Here is a 15,716-nt window from a genome sequence, read left to right as displayed (position 1 = left end):
AGGAAATCGATCCACCCCCCGCAGCAGAAACTGTGAGCACCTGAAAAAGTATCCAGCCACAGCAGGGTTAAAAAGTCACAGCACAAAATGATTTTATTCTGTAAACGGTTTGTTACGGAGGGTCTCTGGCACCTCCCTTCTTTAAGCATTGCAGCATGACTAGGGAACAAAGCCTCCCCCACCCACCCGACATGGCTTTGCAGAACAAGAGGACCCTGTGAGCAGCAATCCTTAGGGAGACACAGGCTGCAGGGTGCCCCATGGCACCGACAGGGGCAGGGCAGTGGGAGCAGGCTTTGGAACGGGAGACAGGTTCCCCCAAGCCAGGACATGGCCAGTCACTCCAGAGCCAAGCCCCTAAACACCACCAGGGTCACAGCAGCCAGCACAGCCTCAAGGCACCTCTGCCTCCATCACCTTTCCCCTGGTGCCAGGGCAGCCTGGACCCCAAGGGCCGTCCCGGCAGAAGGGCCCACAGCTGCCAACACCATTAAGGACTCCAAGGCAAAGGCCAACAGGGAGGCAGGGGGAAGAGGGCTCAGAGCAACCACTCGGCACCCTGGGCCTGGTGGTTGGTGCTAGGGAGGGGAGGGAGACACACGCTCTCACTCCAGAGCGCTCCCTTCTGGCAGGGTGAGGAGTGCCGCTGAGGGGTTGAAGTGCCAATCAGGCCTGGAAAAGAACTTCAGAGCTCCATGAAGGATGGGGGGGCAGGGGTAGCCCAGGGCCAAAGAGGAGGAACAAGACCCTGCCATGCACAAAATCCCTGACTGCCTGCTGTGAAACTCCCCCCCCACCCCCAAAGCAGGGATCCTCCTTCCCTTCAGTGGCTTGTCCCCTGGAGCCACATGGCCCGGCTATTAACCCAGCAGGGACGGAGATTTCGTCATCCTGCTGCCTCCATCCAGGCTGAGCATATTGGGGCCCGGGGGGGGGGGTGTTCGGGGAGGGAGGGTAGCAGCTCCCCCTTGCAGTGTCCTGGCACTGGAGGCAGGAGCCAGGCTTTCTCCTCACTGATGCTTCTTGATCCCATCCTGGCCAGTGGGAGCAGCTGGCTGGAAGAAGCCAGGGCTGTGGAGACAGCGGTAGGCGAGGAGGTGCGGGCCCAGCGCATAGAGGATGTTGGTGAGGAGGAAGATCCACCAGACCTCCTCTGGGGTGCGGTAGGGGTAGGGGGTGCGGTGGTGCAGGGAGGAGCCCACGTGGGAGAACTGGGCCTGAAATGCACAAGAGGGGCAGGGTGATGGGAGACGCTGCCCACGGCACCTGCCCCATGAGCCCCCTGCCAGCCCCTCCCTCTGCAGTGAGTGGGAAGCCTTGCCCTGGTGGGGCCCCAGCGAAATGACTTGGCTAAGGGGCAGTGAGCGGGTGCCAGAGGACAGTGCTGGCTCCCACCCCTGGGCGCAGGCCCCAGGTTCGAGAGGAAGGCTGAAGGGAAAGCACCTTTGATTCTATTGCACCATGGAGACATAGCCAACAGAACTCATGTCCACAAGACTGTAAGGGCCAGACGCTCCCATCTCAGCTCCAGCAACCTGCCCAAACAACGGGGGCGGCTTCTCACACTGCTCTGCACCCAGCAGCTCCACCGCAAACAACAGGGGCAGGGGCAGATTCTCCATTTAGAGCAACAGGGATTGCTGAGGGCTGATCTCCTTTCAAGTGCTGGTCCCATTCCCCACCCCTGCAGCCCAAGTGTCACAAGAGGGTTAGACCCTGTTATGCATAAATCCAGCAGGGCCAAGAACTAGGGATTAAAGAGGGTAAGCCCCATCCTCATGCACCAGGGCATAAAAGTGCATCAGCAGCTGGGGTCAGGAAGGAATTGCCTTGGGAAGATAATGGTGCACAGCCAGGCACACAATGGGGTTTGTCCCCAGGGGAATCCAGCACTGGTCCCTGTTGGGCCAAGGGGTTTGGGCTAGCCGGCCCCAGGGCTACACTGGGGCAGCCGTGCCCATGCTGATAGCAGGGCTGCATGTTCCCCTATGCCCTATTGATAGCTACACGGGGCGCTGGCTCAAGTCTCTTTCTGTGAAACTAATCCACGTCCGCCATTAACATCCGCTGAGAGAGTAATTATAAGGCTCTGCTCGTTGCCATAGAAACTGCTCCATATGCAAACCCAAGGACGGGGGAATCGTGAGAGGTCAGAACATGCTTGTCCAGGAGCCTAGTGCAGGGGCACTGGCCCAGTGACACACCAGCCCTTTAATGCATTGGCCCTGCACTGCCCGTGGCTCCCGCCTACAGACAGCATTGCTCTTGCTGAACCACGGAGCGGGGCTAGGAGCGGGGCTGACTAGTAGCTAGGTGGCTCGGTGCAGTGGCAGACGCTGCTTGCAGTTCAGAGCCCTGTGCCAGCCCGGAGGAGGGGTGTGAAGGCTGCTGGGACCATGGCCTGAAACCTAGGCCTCCCCCGAGACACGGGCTCAAGGAAAGATCTGGGAAGCTGGCACTGACAGCTGAATCTGCCACTCCATCCCAGTGGTAAGCTTCAGAGCAACCTCCGGCTGTGCTTTGAGCAGAGCGCGATTTCCAGGTGTAAACAGGGGTGACTGTGGTTCCAGAACATCGTGTCCCCAGGCCTGTCCCCTCCTACACCCACAGGGAGACCCGGAGGCAAGAACAGCGCAGAACCCAAGGCAGGAATCAAACGTCCCTGCAACTCCAGACAAAACAAGAGGGATAAGCCTCAGTTTTATCTCGTCCCCCGACTCCAGAGCTGGAGCCCTCGTGTGGCTTAGCAGTGAGGAGAGCCTGGGTTCCCAGCATCTGTGGGACCCCAGTGGACAGGGCTGGACCCACCCCTTGCCCCTCCCCTCGTTTTACAGCGGACCGAGTTAAAGAAAAAAACCACCAGGACACTTGGGTTCTATTCCTAGCTCTGCCGCAGACTGGCTGGGTGGCCTTGGCCCAGTCACCTGCCGCCCCCAACCCCTCCCATCTCCCTCTAAACTGTGAGCACCTGGGGGCAGGGACTGTCTCTCACTCGCCGTTGATGAAGCCCCAGCAGAACGGGGCCCTGTTCTCATCCACAGTCTCTACTGCAATACCCCTACTAACAGGCCCAGGGTCTGCTGCTCCCCAGGGGCTGTGCAACAAATCCCAGCCCCAGCCCCTCATTACCTGCGCTACGGCCCCAGCAAACACCAGGGCCCAGTCGGGCAGCCATGTGCAGCCAGGCCGCAGGAGCCCATAAATGCCAAGGCAGAAGAACGGGAGGACGTAGAACATGTAGACCAGCATCTGGGAGCAAAGGGAGAGAGGTCAGCACAGGCCTGAGCCAGGGCAAACTGTGAGCACAGGGCAGGGACTGGGAGAAGTAAGGAAGCGAGTCCAAGAACAGAGGTAGGCCTGGACCGGAGCCCTGGATGCAAAACTGCCCTGGGCTTGCAGGAATGCCCAGCAGGATGCTCAAAATCCCAGGCCCCCAGGGACACCTACAAGCAGCCCCAATGTTCCCAGGTAGTTAAAATAAATAAATAAGCAGCACCCTCTCCTAAGGGATTTAGGTGCACAAGTCTATACACTCCAACATCCCATACGGCCCTTTATAGAGCCTCCCCCTGAATCTCTCTGGGCCTGAATTCCCTGCCTGGACAATGGGGATACTGATTCCGCCATTCTCCTACCCTTTGTCCGGCAGCCTCCAAGAACCTGCACGGAGAGCAGCTGGACCCAGTGGGCTCCACACTCACCTGCACTTTGGGGTAGGCGACGGGGTCACGCAGATATGGCTCGTACTGGTAAATGTAGTTGAAGCAGGAATCGGACGGACAGTCCAGGACCACCTGGAGACACAAGCAGAGTGCATGGGAGAGCCATCTCTGATCCCCCCACACCGACCCCTCACCCAGTTGCCCCCAGGAGATACAGAGTGCATGGGACAGCCAGATCTGAGAGCCCACGGCCATTCCCCACCCTCACATCAACCCCAGGCCAAGCTGCCCCTCTGAGATAAGCAGAGTGCATGGGAGATCTGGCCCCTCCCACATGCCCCACTGACTCACAGACTTTAAAGCCAGAAGGGACCACCATGTTCATGTAGTCCAACCTTCTGCACATTGCAGGCCCCAGAACCTCCCCTTCCCTACTTCTCCCCTGTAATAGAGCCCAACCCTCTGGCTGAGTCACCGACTGGCCAGCCCTTACCAGCCCTCTGAAGAACGTGAACGTCGCAGCCACCAGCAGGAACAGGATCAAGCCCAAATCCAGGGGCCGCTGATACAGACTTCTCTGCTGCTCCGCCACAACCTGAACACAAGCAGCCGCTGTGGGTGTCAGGGCCTGGGACGCTGGCCCTTTAAGTGGGAAACTTGAAAGGGCCAAATTTAAAAAGCCAGTTCTCTTTGCCTCCCCCTGGCTGGGCAGAAACCTCGATCCAGGGCCAGTAGCCCCGGGGGCGTCTAGCTCAGGACAGGCAGCGTCTCCTCCCTTTGAAGGGCGGATCCATTCCCAGCCTCAGCACATTCTGCTTTTAAACAGGCAGTGAGTGGCGGGAACCTCCTGCCAGGGCTGCTCTGGAGACTGAGGTTTCCAGAGAGAGGCCTTGCTCCGCGGGAAGGGAGGGGGACGAGGATGGACAGGGCTGCGTTCATCCCCCATTCAGATGCAAAAAACATTTTTTAAATTAAAGTCCCTTAAAAGAATAAAAGGAGGGGGTGGTTCCCCCCGTCCTGAGCCCAGTGAGTTAAGGATAAAGGGCTCTGCAGCCATCCCTAGGCAGGGCAATCAGACATGCCCAGGGCCCTTCTCCCGTCCACGCTGCATTGGACTCACATCTACAGCTCTGCGTGGGCTAGTGCAGTGTTTCTCAAGGACCAGTCCGTGGACCGGCACCGGTCCCGGAGGTCTCCCTGACACAGTTTAGGATGGCAGCAAGCCGGTCCCTGGTATCAAAACAGTTGAGAAACACTGGGCTAGAGGCCAGGACCGGAATGGGAGGCACGAGACCTGGGTTCTGTTCAGTGATCCTGGGCCCGTCTTGTCTACTCAGCTTGGAGCAGCCCGGCCTGTCTCTCGCCGGGTCTGTGCAGCGCCTGGCACAACGGGCGCTGGAAGACGCCCCCAGGCCTAGTGGTGCCAAAGCAGCATCTCCGCTCAGCTAGCCAGGGGAGCGGACAAGCCGGAGCGGGTGAGACGCACACCAACCAGCAGAGGGCAGCAGCGCACAGACACATTAACAGGGAGAGAGTTTGGACCCGGCACCAAAAGCAACTGCAGTTGTCCTCCTGGCGAAAGGGTGCCAGCCAGCTGTGCCTGCGATGAGGGCTGGGTAAGGGATCGGGGCAATTCCTGCCGGGTTCGCTCATCCACCCCCAGCCTCCAAAACGGGGGTTTTCTCAAACAACGGTGTAAAATACGGGGCTGGAATATGGGAAAAACCAATCAGCGGCTTGAACCCGAACCGAGCCCTTAGCTCGGATGGAGGCCAGTGATGGAGAAGGGGGACCCGGCTCCGAGAACAGCGCCCCAAGGCTCGGTAATGATCCCAAGGGGCCAGGAGCTCAGTGTCCCAGCCCCAAAGGAAGATGTCACCTGCAGATTCCCTAGCCACAGGCAGGGGGGTTGGCTCCGCACAGGCCCAGGGCACCCCCTGCCCAGTCACCAACACCCGCATGTTCCTTGCAGGCCACCTGCCCCAGCTGGGGACCCCCAGCCCACCGACCCGCCTACCTTCTCAGCAGTGCAGCAGGGAAGGGATTTTGGCTGGCTGAAGAGTCTCATCCCAGCCCAGATTGGGATCAGGATGTAGGGCACATTGAGCAGAAAGGAGGGGCGGATCTCAGAGCTGTACTTCCCTAAGAGAGAAGAGTCCCCGGTTGTGCGTGGAGCAAGACCAACCCTAGAGACTGGCACCTTTGGTTAACCCCATGGAGAGTACGTAGCAACACCCCACTCCTCCCACATTCCTCCCTGCAACATTCCACCCCTATGGGGTGGGAAAAGGGGGTTACTGCCCCACGCACACCCCAGCTTCTCTGCCACCAAGGGGGCCTGTCTGCCAGTTTTAGTGATGCATGCTGGACTTAAACCTGCAACTCTGGGGTGTGTCCCTGCAGAGGCAGAGCGGAGCAACGGCAACACGGGAAGGACACAGAGACCAGAGCTCAGAGCGGAGGGTAGCTCCCCAGGGCTTGTTGCTGGCAGGCACCCCATACCTAACATGTTCCCAGGCAGGAAGACAACAACGCTCATCATCAGGGAGCCCAGCCAGTAGAGACCCAGGGTCCTGTAGTTCTTCCTGGGGAGACAGTGGAAATTCAACACCCTCTTGGGGCTCACCCCATCATTCAACCCCTGCTGCATTCATAGGTTTCTTCCCCTCGCCTGCTCTCCGGCGTTAGTGGCAAGGTGGGGTCAGCCCTGCCATGCTCACAGCATGTGGGTTCAGAAGCGCACTCCACCACCCCAGAGCAGCCTCCCCTCCAACAGCCGCTCCTCCCTTGCAGCATCCCAGCACTGGGAAGGGACTGCTACCCTGCCTGGCTTCCCACCACCAGAGCGCCCTGGCTGCAGGCCCCCACCAGCCCGGGAATTCTTCCTCACATTGGCTCCAGGAGCTGCCCATTGCTCACAGGGCTGCTACCAGCTGGGCAGGGCACATCCATGCCCGGAGTTTCCCTCGCCCACCCTGGGCTGTTGCCCTGTACCGACTGAAGCTCCCCACTGTTCCTGCACTAGAATCAAATGATAAGAGGGCTGGAGTTCGGGTCGGTTACTCAGCCCGGCTCTCCATGCCCATGGCCGGAAGGTCCCCTGAGAACAGGCCCACACAGGAGATTCCTGCCGCTTCCAATCCTGGCTGGGACCTTGTGCAAAATACTACTGGACAGCTGACTATGGTTCTCTTAGCGCCCCCCCCTTGCCCCCCTCCCCAGACTGTTCCAGCAAAAAGCAACCCCCACTCTCCTCCACCCACCACTTGGAAGCAGCCATGCAGTGCCCTGCCAGTGAGAAGCCCAGTGAGTGAACAGGAGACCCCAACTGGCTGCAGCCCCAGTCCCCTCTTACCTTTGTGTGATGGCTATGATCATGGCGAGGTAGAGAAGGTAGTGCACAATGCCATCCCAGTAACAGATCATGATGCCGTAAGCCGTGCGTAGGTACGGCTCGCCCTGCCCACCAGAAAGGCATCAAGTCACTTCCCCAGCTGGGCATGACGACGCAGGCTCCAGAGATGGATCCGCTCAGCCCAATGCCCACATGCTCCTGCCCCTATCTGGCTACTCTACCCAGGGACCAGTGCTCCTCCCCGTTCCCTGACGGGCATGGGGAGCTGCCGGTGGCTTAGGAGATGGAGCTGTGCCCCTGTTTAACATACGCACTGAGCTTAAGCCACAGCTCATTTAAAGGAACAAGGGGTCAGATCTCCAACATGGTTGCTTAGACCTCTGCCAATAAGTGCAGCATGGCTTTAAATTCCCTTTGCACCGGGGGAAGTGCCTCCCCGCAGGGGATCAGGCCCATGGTGTTTGTAAGGGAGCAGGGATGGGACGCCACGGGGTCTGGCCAGGGCAGTGTGATGTTCTAGCCTCGCTGGCAGGCATCCCACTGGGAATGGGCAGGTGACGGCAGCCGGGGTGGTACCTCCTTCATGTAGAACTCCATGAAGCCGCTGATGTAGCCATCCTCCTCCAGTGAGATGATCAGGTCGATGACAGAGGTGAAGGAGAACACCGTGAACACTGCAGGTGGGGAGAGAGGGAGGCAGGCTCACCTCTGTAGGGGGCCCCCAGCCACTTCCCTGCCAGGCTGCCCTGGGTCCCCCAAACACACAGGCCTCTCCCCAGCTCAGAGGGGACCTGCAATTGCAGTGACAAGTCCCAGCCTCACCTGTCAGCAGGGGAATTCTCTGCTCCCTAAAGCATAAGGGGCACAAGCCAGGTGGAGCAGGCATGGGGCAGGAGCCACCCACTGTCCGCCCTGCTTGTGGAGCTCAGCCCCGGAACTACCCTCGGTGGGAGGTTCGTTCATTGATTCTTTGGCAATTGAAACCCCGTCCAACCTCACTCCCTTGTTGCAGAGCCCCCCCCACCCCGCCTCTCGCAGGCATTGCAGCCCTCGCCACGCCCTGCACAAGCTGTCATGCCAGGAGCCAGCGTGTGCCTGCTGATGTGATGTTTTTGCCAGGCAGGCACCTTTCACCAGGGGACTGAGATGTGCCCTCACCCTGCATGGGCTGCCTGACAGCTGTCACATAGGAGCAGCCTCCAGTCACTGGCAGCCAGGGCTAGATCTGGGCCTGACGTGGGTTCTTCAGTGCCACTACGCATCCCCTGCACCATCCAGAGCCACCGGCACCGGCTCAGACGCGTCTTCAATTCCCCCGAATCTCGCCCACCCACCTGCCACCAACAGAGACACAGGGCTCATCCAACCACATTGGCTTGCTGCCTCTCTTGCCCAGGTAGGTGAAACAGGAGACAGGAGGGGGTCACTAAGCAAGGCCGCCCTGCCGAGACTCACCATAGAAAAGGGGATCCTGGGAACGGCTCCCTTCGCCCAGAAGATACACCATGGAGAACAGAAGCAGCAGCACCAGTACCCCCATCACCGCGATAGCCACTGGGCTGTAATACACGCCGACAAGGGACAGGTCAGACTCTCGCAGTGTGACGCAAGGGGCTGCTGAGGGCAGGGCAACGCCCCTGCCCAGCCTCTGGCCCAATTAACTGCCCCATCTCCTCTTAACGTGGGGATGGAGCCCATCCGAAGAGGAGACTGAAGACAGTGGATGGAGTAAATGGGAGTTTTGCCATTGAGTTCAATGAGACCAGGCTTTCCCCCCGTGCCTCAGTTTCCACCACTCCCCATGACCCTGTTGGCAGAGTGGGTAAGAGGCCACAGCCTGGGGTCTGATCTTGCTCACTCCTGCTGAATTCTGAGGGGTTACTCTAGATAGTGGTGCCTGGACCCCCAATAAAGTACAACTGTCTGGCTGGGATCCCTTGGGCAAACCCACTGGGCGGCAGCTCCCAGCTGGGATCCTGTGGAGCACAGCCTCCTTGGGTGGAGGGAGGGGCCTCTTGTAGCAGAGCAAAGGATCCTCCTGCTGCCTAGGGTTTTGCTTTTGGAAGGGGTGGGGGACAGGAGGGGTTTTGCCAACAGCAGGCTCGATGCAGCAGGGTTCAAAGTACATCCAGTCTACAAGCCGGGGCAGGCCAAAAGCCGAGCCCTCAGGCTGAGCAGAGCACACGGCAGCATCCATGCGGCAGAGCAGGTCCGATCAGATCAGAGCCAGGCAGATTGAGTTCAAACACTTAGGAAGGACCTGATCCAACATCCCCTGCAGTCAGAGGGAGTCCTGCCTGTCTGCTGACTTTGTGGGGTTGGGCGGGACCCGGGGTGGGGAAATGCCCCCAACATGCAGGGTACTAGGAACAAGCAGAGGTTTACAGTGCTGCAACCCCCATTCACCCATCCAACTTTGCTTTTCTTGGAGCCAGGTCACCCCTTTGCTCCCATGGGTACAGGACAGAGCTCTGCTCGGTGACAAGGGGCTTTGTGATGAATACGAGGCGATTCCATAACTCGGGAGATGAAGGTAGCACTTGGGAAGCAGGAGAAGAGAGAGAACCATAGGTCCATGTCAATTATTATTTATATTATGGTCGCACCTAGAAACCCTAGCCAAGATCAAGGCACTACAGAGACACATGAGGGATGGTTCCTGCCCCAAAGAGCCTACAGTCTAAGTAGACAGGGCAAAGGGTGGGAGGGGAAACTGAGGCAAAAGAAGGGAAATGCCCAAGGTGTGACATAACTGAGCATGGAGGGAAATGACAGGCACTTTCTCCTCCTGAAATTCAGACCCAGCACCCCAGAAGGAGCTGCTTTGAGAAGTCTCCTGCACAAGTACAAAGATAGGGCCTCGTCTCTCAACCGTCCAGGCCATTGTTACAATGGGCAAAATGCCAAAGCAGGGGCCACATGCTGGGTTTTATTCTGAAATGTCATTATAGTTGAAATCATTAAGATTTCCATCTCCCTTCCCAGGTGCGGCACTGCCTTCACACAGGAATATGGATGGCCATGAGCTGATGCACTGTTATCAGAGACCATGTAAACCGATTAGAAAGTGAATCTATAATGAGGGGATAGATACTGCAAATTTGTGCTAGGACAGAGGGAAATCCATCCCGAGCTCTCTTCTGCTCTTCCAAGAAGCAATTTCATTAGCTGTAATAGCTACAAGACCAGCAGAGCTACCCTTTTTGCTTTGTGAGCTATAAAGCCGAAAATATTAAGGCATTTTCCAATAAAGCCTTTCACCCTGTTGCAAAAAAAGAGAAAGCCATTGCTAATCCTGGCATTCAACAGGCGGGGTTAACAGCTTACACTCCGAAAGTATCACCCATCAGCCAGGGAGCTCATCTGCGGCCCACAGACTGCGGGACAGCAGAGAACAGCCTCAATTAAGCAAGGCTGAGGGTCCCCCGGCCCAAGCTCACACAGAGGAGCGGAGGTCAGGCTAAAAACCCGGGGTGTGAACAAGTCTCTGGGTATATTTAATGCAGCCATGCTCCAGTACTGCAAGGGGCGGAGAACAGTCTGTGCCTGGCCTTAAGAAGTAACCCCCAAAATACCAGTGATGGGGGAGATGTGAGTAAGTGCTGTCTAAAGTGCCCCGTAGAGGCTACCCCGCCACTGTCAGTAATTACAATAACACCCACAGGCTCCCAAGAGACCAGGGCCCCGTTGTGCCAGGCGCTGCACAGACAGACTAGGCCCTCGGCCAAAGAGCTCACAATGGCACTAGATAAACACATGCTGTGTCCCCATCTCTGTTCGGGGACGGAGATCCTTCCTTTCTCCCACCCTTTGGCTGCCTTGTCTTCATTAGAGGGCAAACTCTTCAGGGCAGGGGTGGCTCTCAGCCTGCCTCTGTGCAGCGCCCGGCATGGTGGGGCCCTGAGCAGACTGGAATACAAATAATAAAGGCAGATTTGCACACGCTTTGTTTCCACCTTTACACTACAGGGAAATCACAGCTAGGTAGATTCCAAGGCCAGAAGGGACCCTTGTGATCACCTGGTCTGACCCGGATAACACAAAGCCAGAGAACTGCCCCCAAACCCCTCCTTCTTTGTTGTTCCCTTGTCTGGGGGGAAAGACTAGAAACAGGTCCTACAGCTGGGCACCCAGTCCTAGGGGCACAGGGACGGGCCCTCGCCAGGCGCCAGGCAAGGGGTTGTTAAGAAGAAAGAGGGAAACTCTCCTGCTCTGGCTTTAAAACTCCCAGCGCCAGGCTGGGGCAAAGGCTTCCCCAGCGATTGCACAAGGCAGGGGACTCAGGCCGGGGCGGCCCCGCAAGCCCGGCAGGCGCAGCCCCAAAGCCTGCGCGCCCCCGGGAGCGCAGCGCAGCGCAGGCCGGGTACTTACTGCGCCAAGGCGGCGATGGAGTTCAGCGCGCAGGACACCGGGAAGGCGGCGAGCGACAAGCCGACGGCTCCCGGGACCGCAGGCAGCTGCATGGCGGAGGGGCCCCGCTGCCAGCCCGCTGCCAGCAGCCTCCCACCCGCGCTCCCCGCTGGGGCCAGAGGGAAGCGGACAAAAGTCCCCCAGAAGCGCCCGGGCCAGTCAGTTGCCCCGAGTCCAACCCAGCCCGCCGCGCATGATCCCCGGCCTCCATGCAAAGGTCGCAGACTTTCGTCCCCCGGGCGACTCTCTCGTGCCCAGCCTGAGTCAACACGGCGCGCTCCCGGGTGGAGCTGCTCGCCCAGAGGCGGAGCCGGAGGCTTTGCCCCGCCTGCCGCTTTGCTTCAGCTCCTCCGCTTTGCAGCGTCTGCCAAGGAAGTTTTCAGAAACAGTAAGATCGAGGCCGGGAGGCTCCTTCCCCCGCTCGGTTAGAGCCAGGCGCTGGGACTCCTGGGTTCGATTCCCACCTCGCCCCCGGTTAGAGCCAGGCGTTGGGACTCCTGGGTTCTATCCGTCCTCGTCCCCCCCGACTCCTTTGGTGACCTTAGACAAGACAAGTCAGCCTGTGTTTCCCCCACCTGGAGCCTGGCCTGCTAGAACATTCACACAGGGCTGCCTGGCAGTTCAGTCCACCTTTGCCCAGTGCTTGAGCAGCGTTGGGAAGACAAGGGCTATCCCAGCAAGAGTCAGCGGGAAAGGACTTGGAAACCTGCCGGCCTCCTTAGCCAGCTCCTGCGACCCCCCCTGCAAAACACAACCCAGGCAGGCACCCGCCACGCCTGGCTCCAACTCACCAGGTGCCCACCCAGCCTCTGCTGCACTCAGAGCCAGCTGGGCTATTCGTTAGTTTCAGATGCAGAGACATTGATATCTGGTTAGCAACTACCCCCAGCCCACCTCCGGCCTGCCCTCGCATCCTGCTGGTAATGGCACCTTCTCCAGTGGCAGATGGAGGAAGCTGCAACACGGATGCCTTCAATAATATTCTTTATCGTCCGGGATGGCAGCAGCATCGCCCCATGCTGTCGGGACCATTGACAAGGAGAAAGGGCTTCACAGCCAAGTGGCCTGAAGTGGTCCTAAGCACTATCATCATCTCACCAAACAGAATCACTCCTACATCTTGGGAGGCGGTGTCTTTTCAGCTGAGGTCTTCATTTCCAAGCTGATCAACTACAGCTCTGAAGAAGAGGCTGGTTGCTGGGCGCCAGTTTCTGTGCCCTGGAAACCCACATTTTCCAGTTAGTCCCCAGAGATTCCATCAGGTCTAAGTTGCTCAGATACAATCGCACAGATATGCCCATTAGAGGCGCTTGCAATGTTGAGAGTCCTGATTTTGCTTACGTAAGATTGTCCTTAGCAAAATAAATGTCCTTACTTAAGTCTGTGGAACTCATTGCCAAAGGATGGTTTTGAGAGAAAGAACCTAGCAAAATTCAAAGAGGGATTGGACATTTATCTGGTAAGGAGAATAACCAGAGTTAATGGTAGTTAATGCTAATGGAAAGAGTTTTGGAAGGGCGATGAAACCTCATTTATTAGGAGTTAAGCCAATTTCTATTAGGACGCAGGAGAGACCTTTATGGGAGGAAATTACCCCACATCTGCCTACTGCGGGGCTTCTTGCACCATCCTCTGAAGAGAGTGGATACTGGACTAGATGGACCATGAGTTGGATCCAGGCTGGCTATTCTACTTCCTGCTTTCATAATCATGAGGCTGAACATCTGACAGTCCCTCTCTCTCTCTGGCCCCAATTTATTCCTACTCTGACTTCATTGGGTTTATGTCACAAATGCCTCTAGGTTCTTAAAAGGATGCATTTGGGTTCCTGTCTGCTCCCTAAATGCTCTCTCCCATGGAAGTGACAGCCAAGAATATTGCATCTCTTCACCCTTGACATCTTACTGCTTTTGACCCCGATAGTCTGATTACATTCCATTACTCTGTAACTGCTCTAAGTACTTTACTGAGCAACCCAGGCTTCTTGCTGACCTTGAATGAGATAATTCAGCGTTGGTTCAAGAACATAAACCTCCCCCCCCAAAAAAGTTAGAAAAAGCCTGCAGGTCAGCATCCTCTGCCAGGGAAACAAAAAGACCTATTTCAGTGGTAATCAGATCACGTTGCCAAGGCAGTATAAGATTGCTCCTTGGTGCACATTGAGAGCTCTGTCCAGTCTCTCTAAGTATCCAGGGCTGCAGTCTCTGCTTCTGTCCCTGGGCAGCTGTTTCCACAGTCTCAACCCATCTATGGTGTTTTCCCTCTACTATGCAGTTTTTCTTCATTTAATCTAATTCATCTTGGGGTTTATAGAGCTCACACCTTATCATTGCAGCATCTGAGCTCCTCACAAACATTAATGAATGCATCCTCATAGCAAGTAATAGCTCTATTGTGCCGATGGGGAAATAAGGCATAGATTCTTAAGGTCACCCAGGGAGGCTATGGCAGGTGCCGAATTGAACCCAGATCTCCTGAGTCCCAAGCCAATGCATTAACTATAAGACCATCCTTCCTCCTTGTTTACTAGCCCCACTACATAGACTGCTTAAGTTTATACACAAAGGGGTCACGCTGGTCTCCTTGACATTCACGTGGAAATGCTGTCCAGAAAGACTAAGATGTACTCCACAAGGTGTTTTGAAAAGCTTGGTGACTGAAGCATTTTCTTCCCATTCATCCTGGAAATCTGTAGCATCCAAACAGCTCAAGAGAAAAAACATCTTCAGATTTTGAGAGAGAGAGAATAAAAAGCCCATGAAAGCAACCACTTTTTACATGCCTTTGAGAGAATTTTAATCAGCAGAGGTAGAGCAGGTATTTCAAGGTCTCTGTTGAGGCAAGGCTCAGTTTCCAGCAAGATTGTGACCTCTCCATTTAACCTCTTTTCAGAAATTGAGAGTCAATGCCAGTTGTCGGGGGAGGGACCTGGTTGAATGGTAGCACGTAGAATGTGCCAGAAACGTTCCAAGAACGAAGTGTTGTTTGTCAGACATTCAAAAAAACAAAGTTGCTGTCATGTGACCTTTCACCTTGCTTCCAAAAGCTTTCCATCTGAGCCATTGTGTCATTCCTTTGCTCCATCACGATTCAGAGTCCACGGATGAATTAGTGGCTGTGCACTTTGCCCTGCACTGTTTCATTGCTTCGTTATGCGGCAGCAGAAGTGGAAGTTACTTTGTATATGCCCCGCGATGACAATTCATCTTATTAAGCAACAATTCAAAGTACAGGCAGTTGTACATGCACTGATTAATAGCAGGGGGCGTGAATACAGCTCTGCCCCACCTCACACATTTGTGGGGTTTTAGCGCTTGTGAAAGGTACCGGATTATCAGCCACAGAGGCCAAAGTCCCATTTGCTCCCACACAAGCACAGAAGCGTAAGCCTCCCCCCAGCACTGCACTATCCGGGACGGAGAGGGGAGTTCGATCTCCCTGGGCCATCCAGTGGTTAAAGTGTGTAACTTTACATTCTGACTGTAAACGCCTCAGGGAAGGCAGTCATTGCCCAGCTCCCACTGGCACGGGACGGGGCATGCATCCTGACTGTGACCACTGGCCGCTCCCACAAGTACTGGACAATAAAGTAAAATAACAAAATGACAGGCACAGACCTTAGGCTCCAAATTTAAGCACACTTTAGAATTACTATTACAAGGAATCTTTTCTGCATTCTAATGATCCACGTGAACATTGAAGTATCAATACATCTATCCCTTGCTTCACATGTCTCTGTCCCCATGCCTTTGGCCATAGCTGCGGTCAGCAGGGAAATCCCTTCTTATAAACTAGAGTGGGTGAATGGCAAGGCATTCTCTGTGTGGGTTCAAGACTCTGGAACGTGCTCTCCTTTGGTTAGGAATAGACCTGGGCACACTAAAAAGAGGCAGTGGTTTGGTAGGATTCAGGGAGAAGACTGAGGACAGGCTTTGAGCTGATAAAGGGACAGAAAGGTGTTTGTGGAGGTCGTGGGCTGAGCTCCCGTTGAATTGATCATTTAATATTGTTAAGATAGAGATGTCGTGTTAATGGCGCATTTGGTGTTTTTAATTATTTAAATTGAAATAAATAAAAGTTGAGCCAGAGATGCCCACACAGAGGAACAAAGCTTGTACCGGGTGCTTCTGAGAAACAAGGCCATTGCCATATTGGTGTGTGCTGAAAAAGAGGCATACAGGACATCTGCCAACAGAAGAGTGGGCAGGAAAAGCAGGGTATACTCACTTTTCAAGAGAGATTTGCAAACCATGGAAGAGTGAAAACACTTGGCAGTCTCTGCAGCATTT

General features: G+C 55.9%; 1 protein-coding gene across 1 annotated transcript; it reads right to left on the bottom strand.

Annotated features, from left to right (window-relative positions):
* Nucleotides 1–67: 67 nt before the first annotated feature.
* On the bottom strand, nucleotides 68–11,798 carry TM6SF2 (transmembrane 6 superfamily member 2). The gene is made up of 10 exons (XM_073324467.2): nucleotides 11,389–11,798; nucleotides 8,473–8,576; nucleotides 7,594–7,691; nucleotides 7,018–7,121; nucleotides 6,165–6,247; nucleotides 5,680–5,804; nucleotides 4,156–4,257; nucleotides 3,702–3,794; nucleotides 3,130–3,249; nucleotides 68–1,217 (listed from the first exon to the last, which is right to left on the bottom strand). Exons 1-10 carry the CDS (start codon nucleotides 11,478–11,480, stop codon nucleotides 1,011–1,013), a joined length of 1,128 nt encoding a protein of 375 aa, XP_073180568.1. The 5' UTR covers nucleotides 11,481–11,798; the 3' UTR covers nucleotides 68–1,010.
* Nucleotides 11,799–15,716: the final 3,918 nt, after the last annotated feature.

The sequence above is a fragment of the Lepidochelys kempii genome, chromosome 25 (genome assembly GCF_965140285.1).
Source record: "Lepidochelys kempii isolate rLepKem1 chromosome 25, rLepKem1.hap1, whole genome shotgun sequence".
Classification (NCBI taxonomy): Eukaryota; Metazoa; Chordata; order Testudines; family Cheloniidae; genus Lepidochelys; species Lepidochelys kempii.
Note: the sequence above shows the minus strand (reverse complement) of the source record. Positions and strands in the feature narration are given on the sequence as shown.

What these genes read in the sequence shown, in the direction of transcription:
- TM6SF2 (XM_073324467.2), bottom strand. Translation starts at nt 11,480, where the DNA reads ATGCAGCTGCCTGCGGTCCCGGGAGCCGTCGGCTTGTCGCTCGCCGCC. An exon ending in TCCATCGCCGCCTTGGCGCA is followed by an intron (nt 8,577 to 11,388) that starts GTAAGTACCCGG and finishes CGTGTATTACAG; the next exon opens with CCCAGTGGCTATCGCGGTGA. An exon ending in TCGCCTACCCCAAAGTGCAG is followed by an intron (nt 3,250 to 3,701) that starts GTGAGTGTGGAG and finishes CTTTGCTCCCAG; the next exon opens with ATGCTGGTCTACATGTTCTA.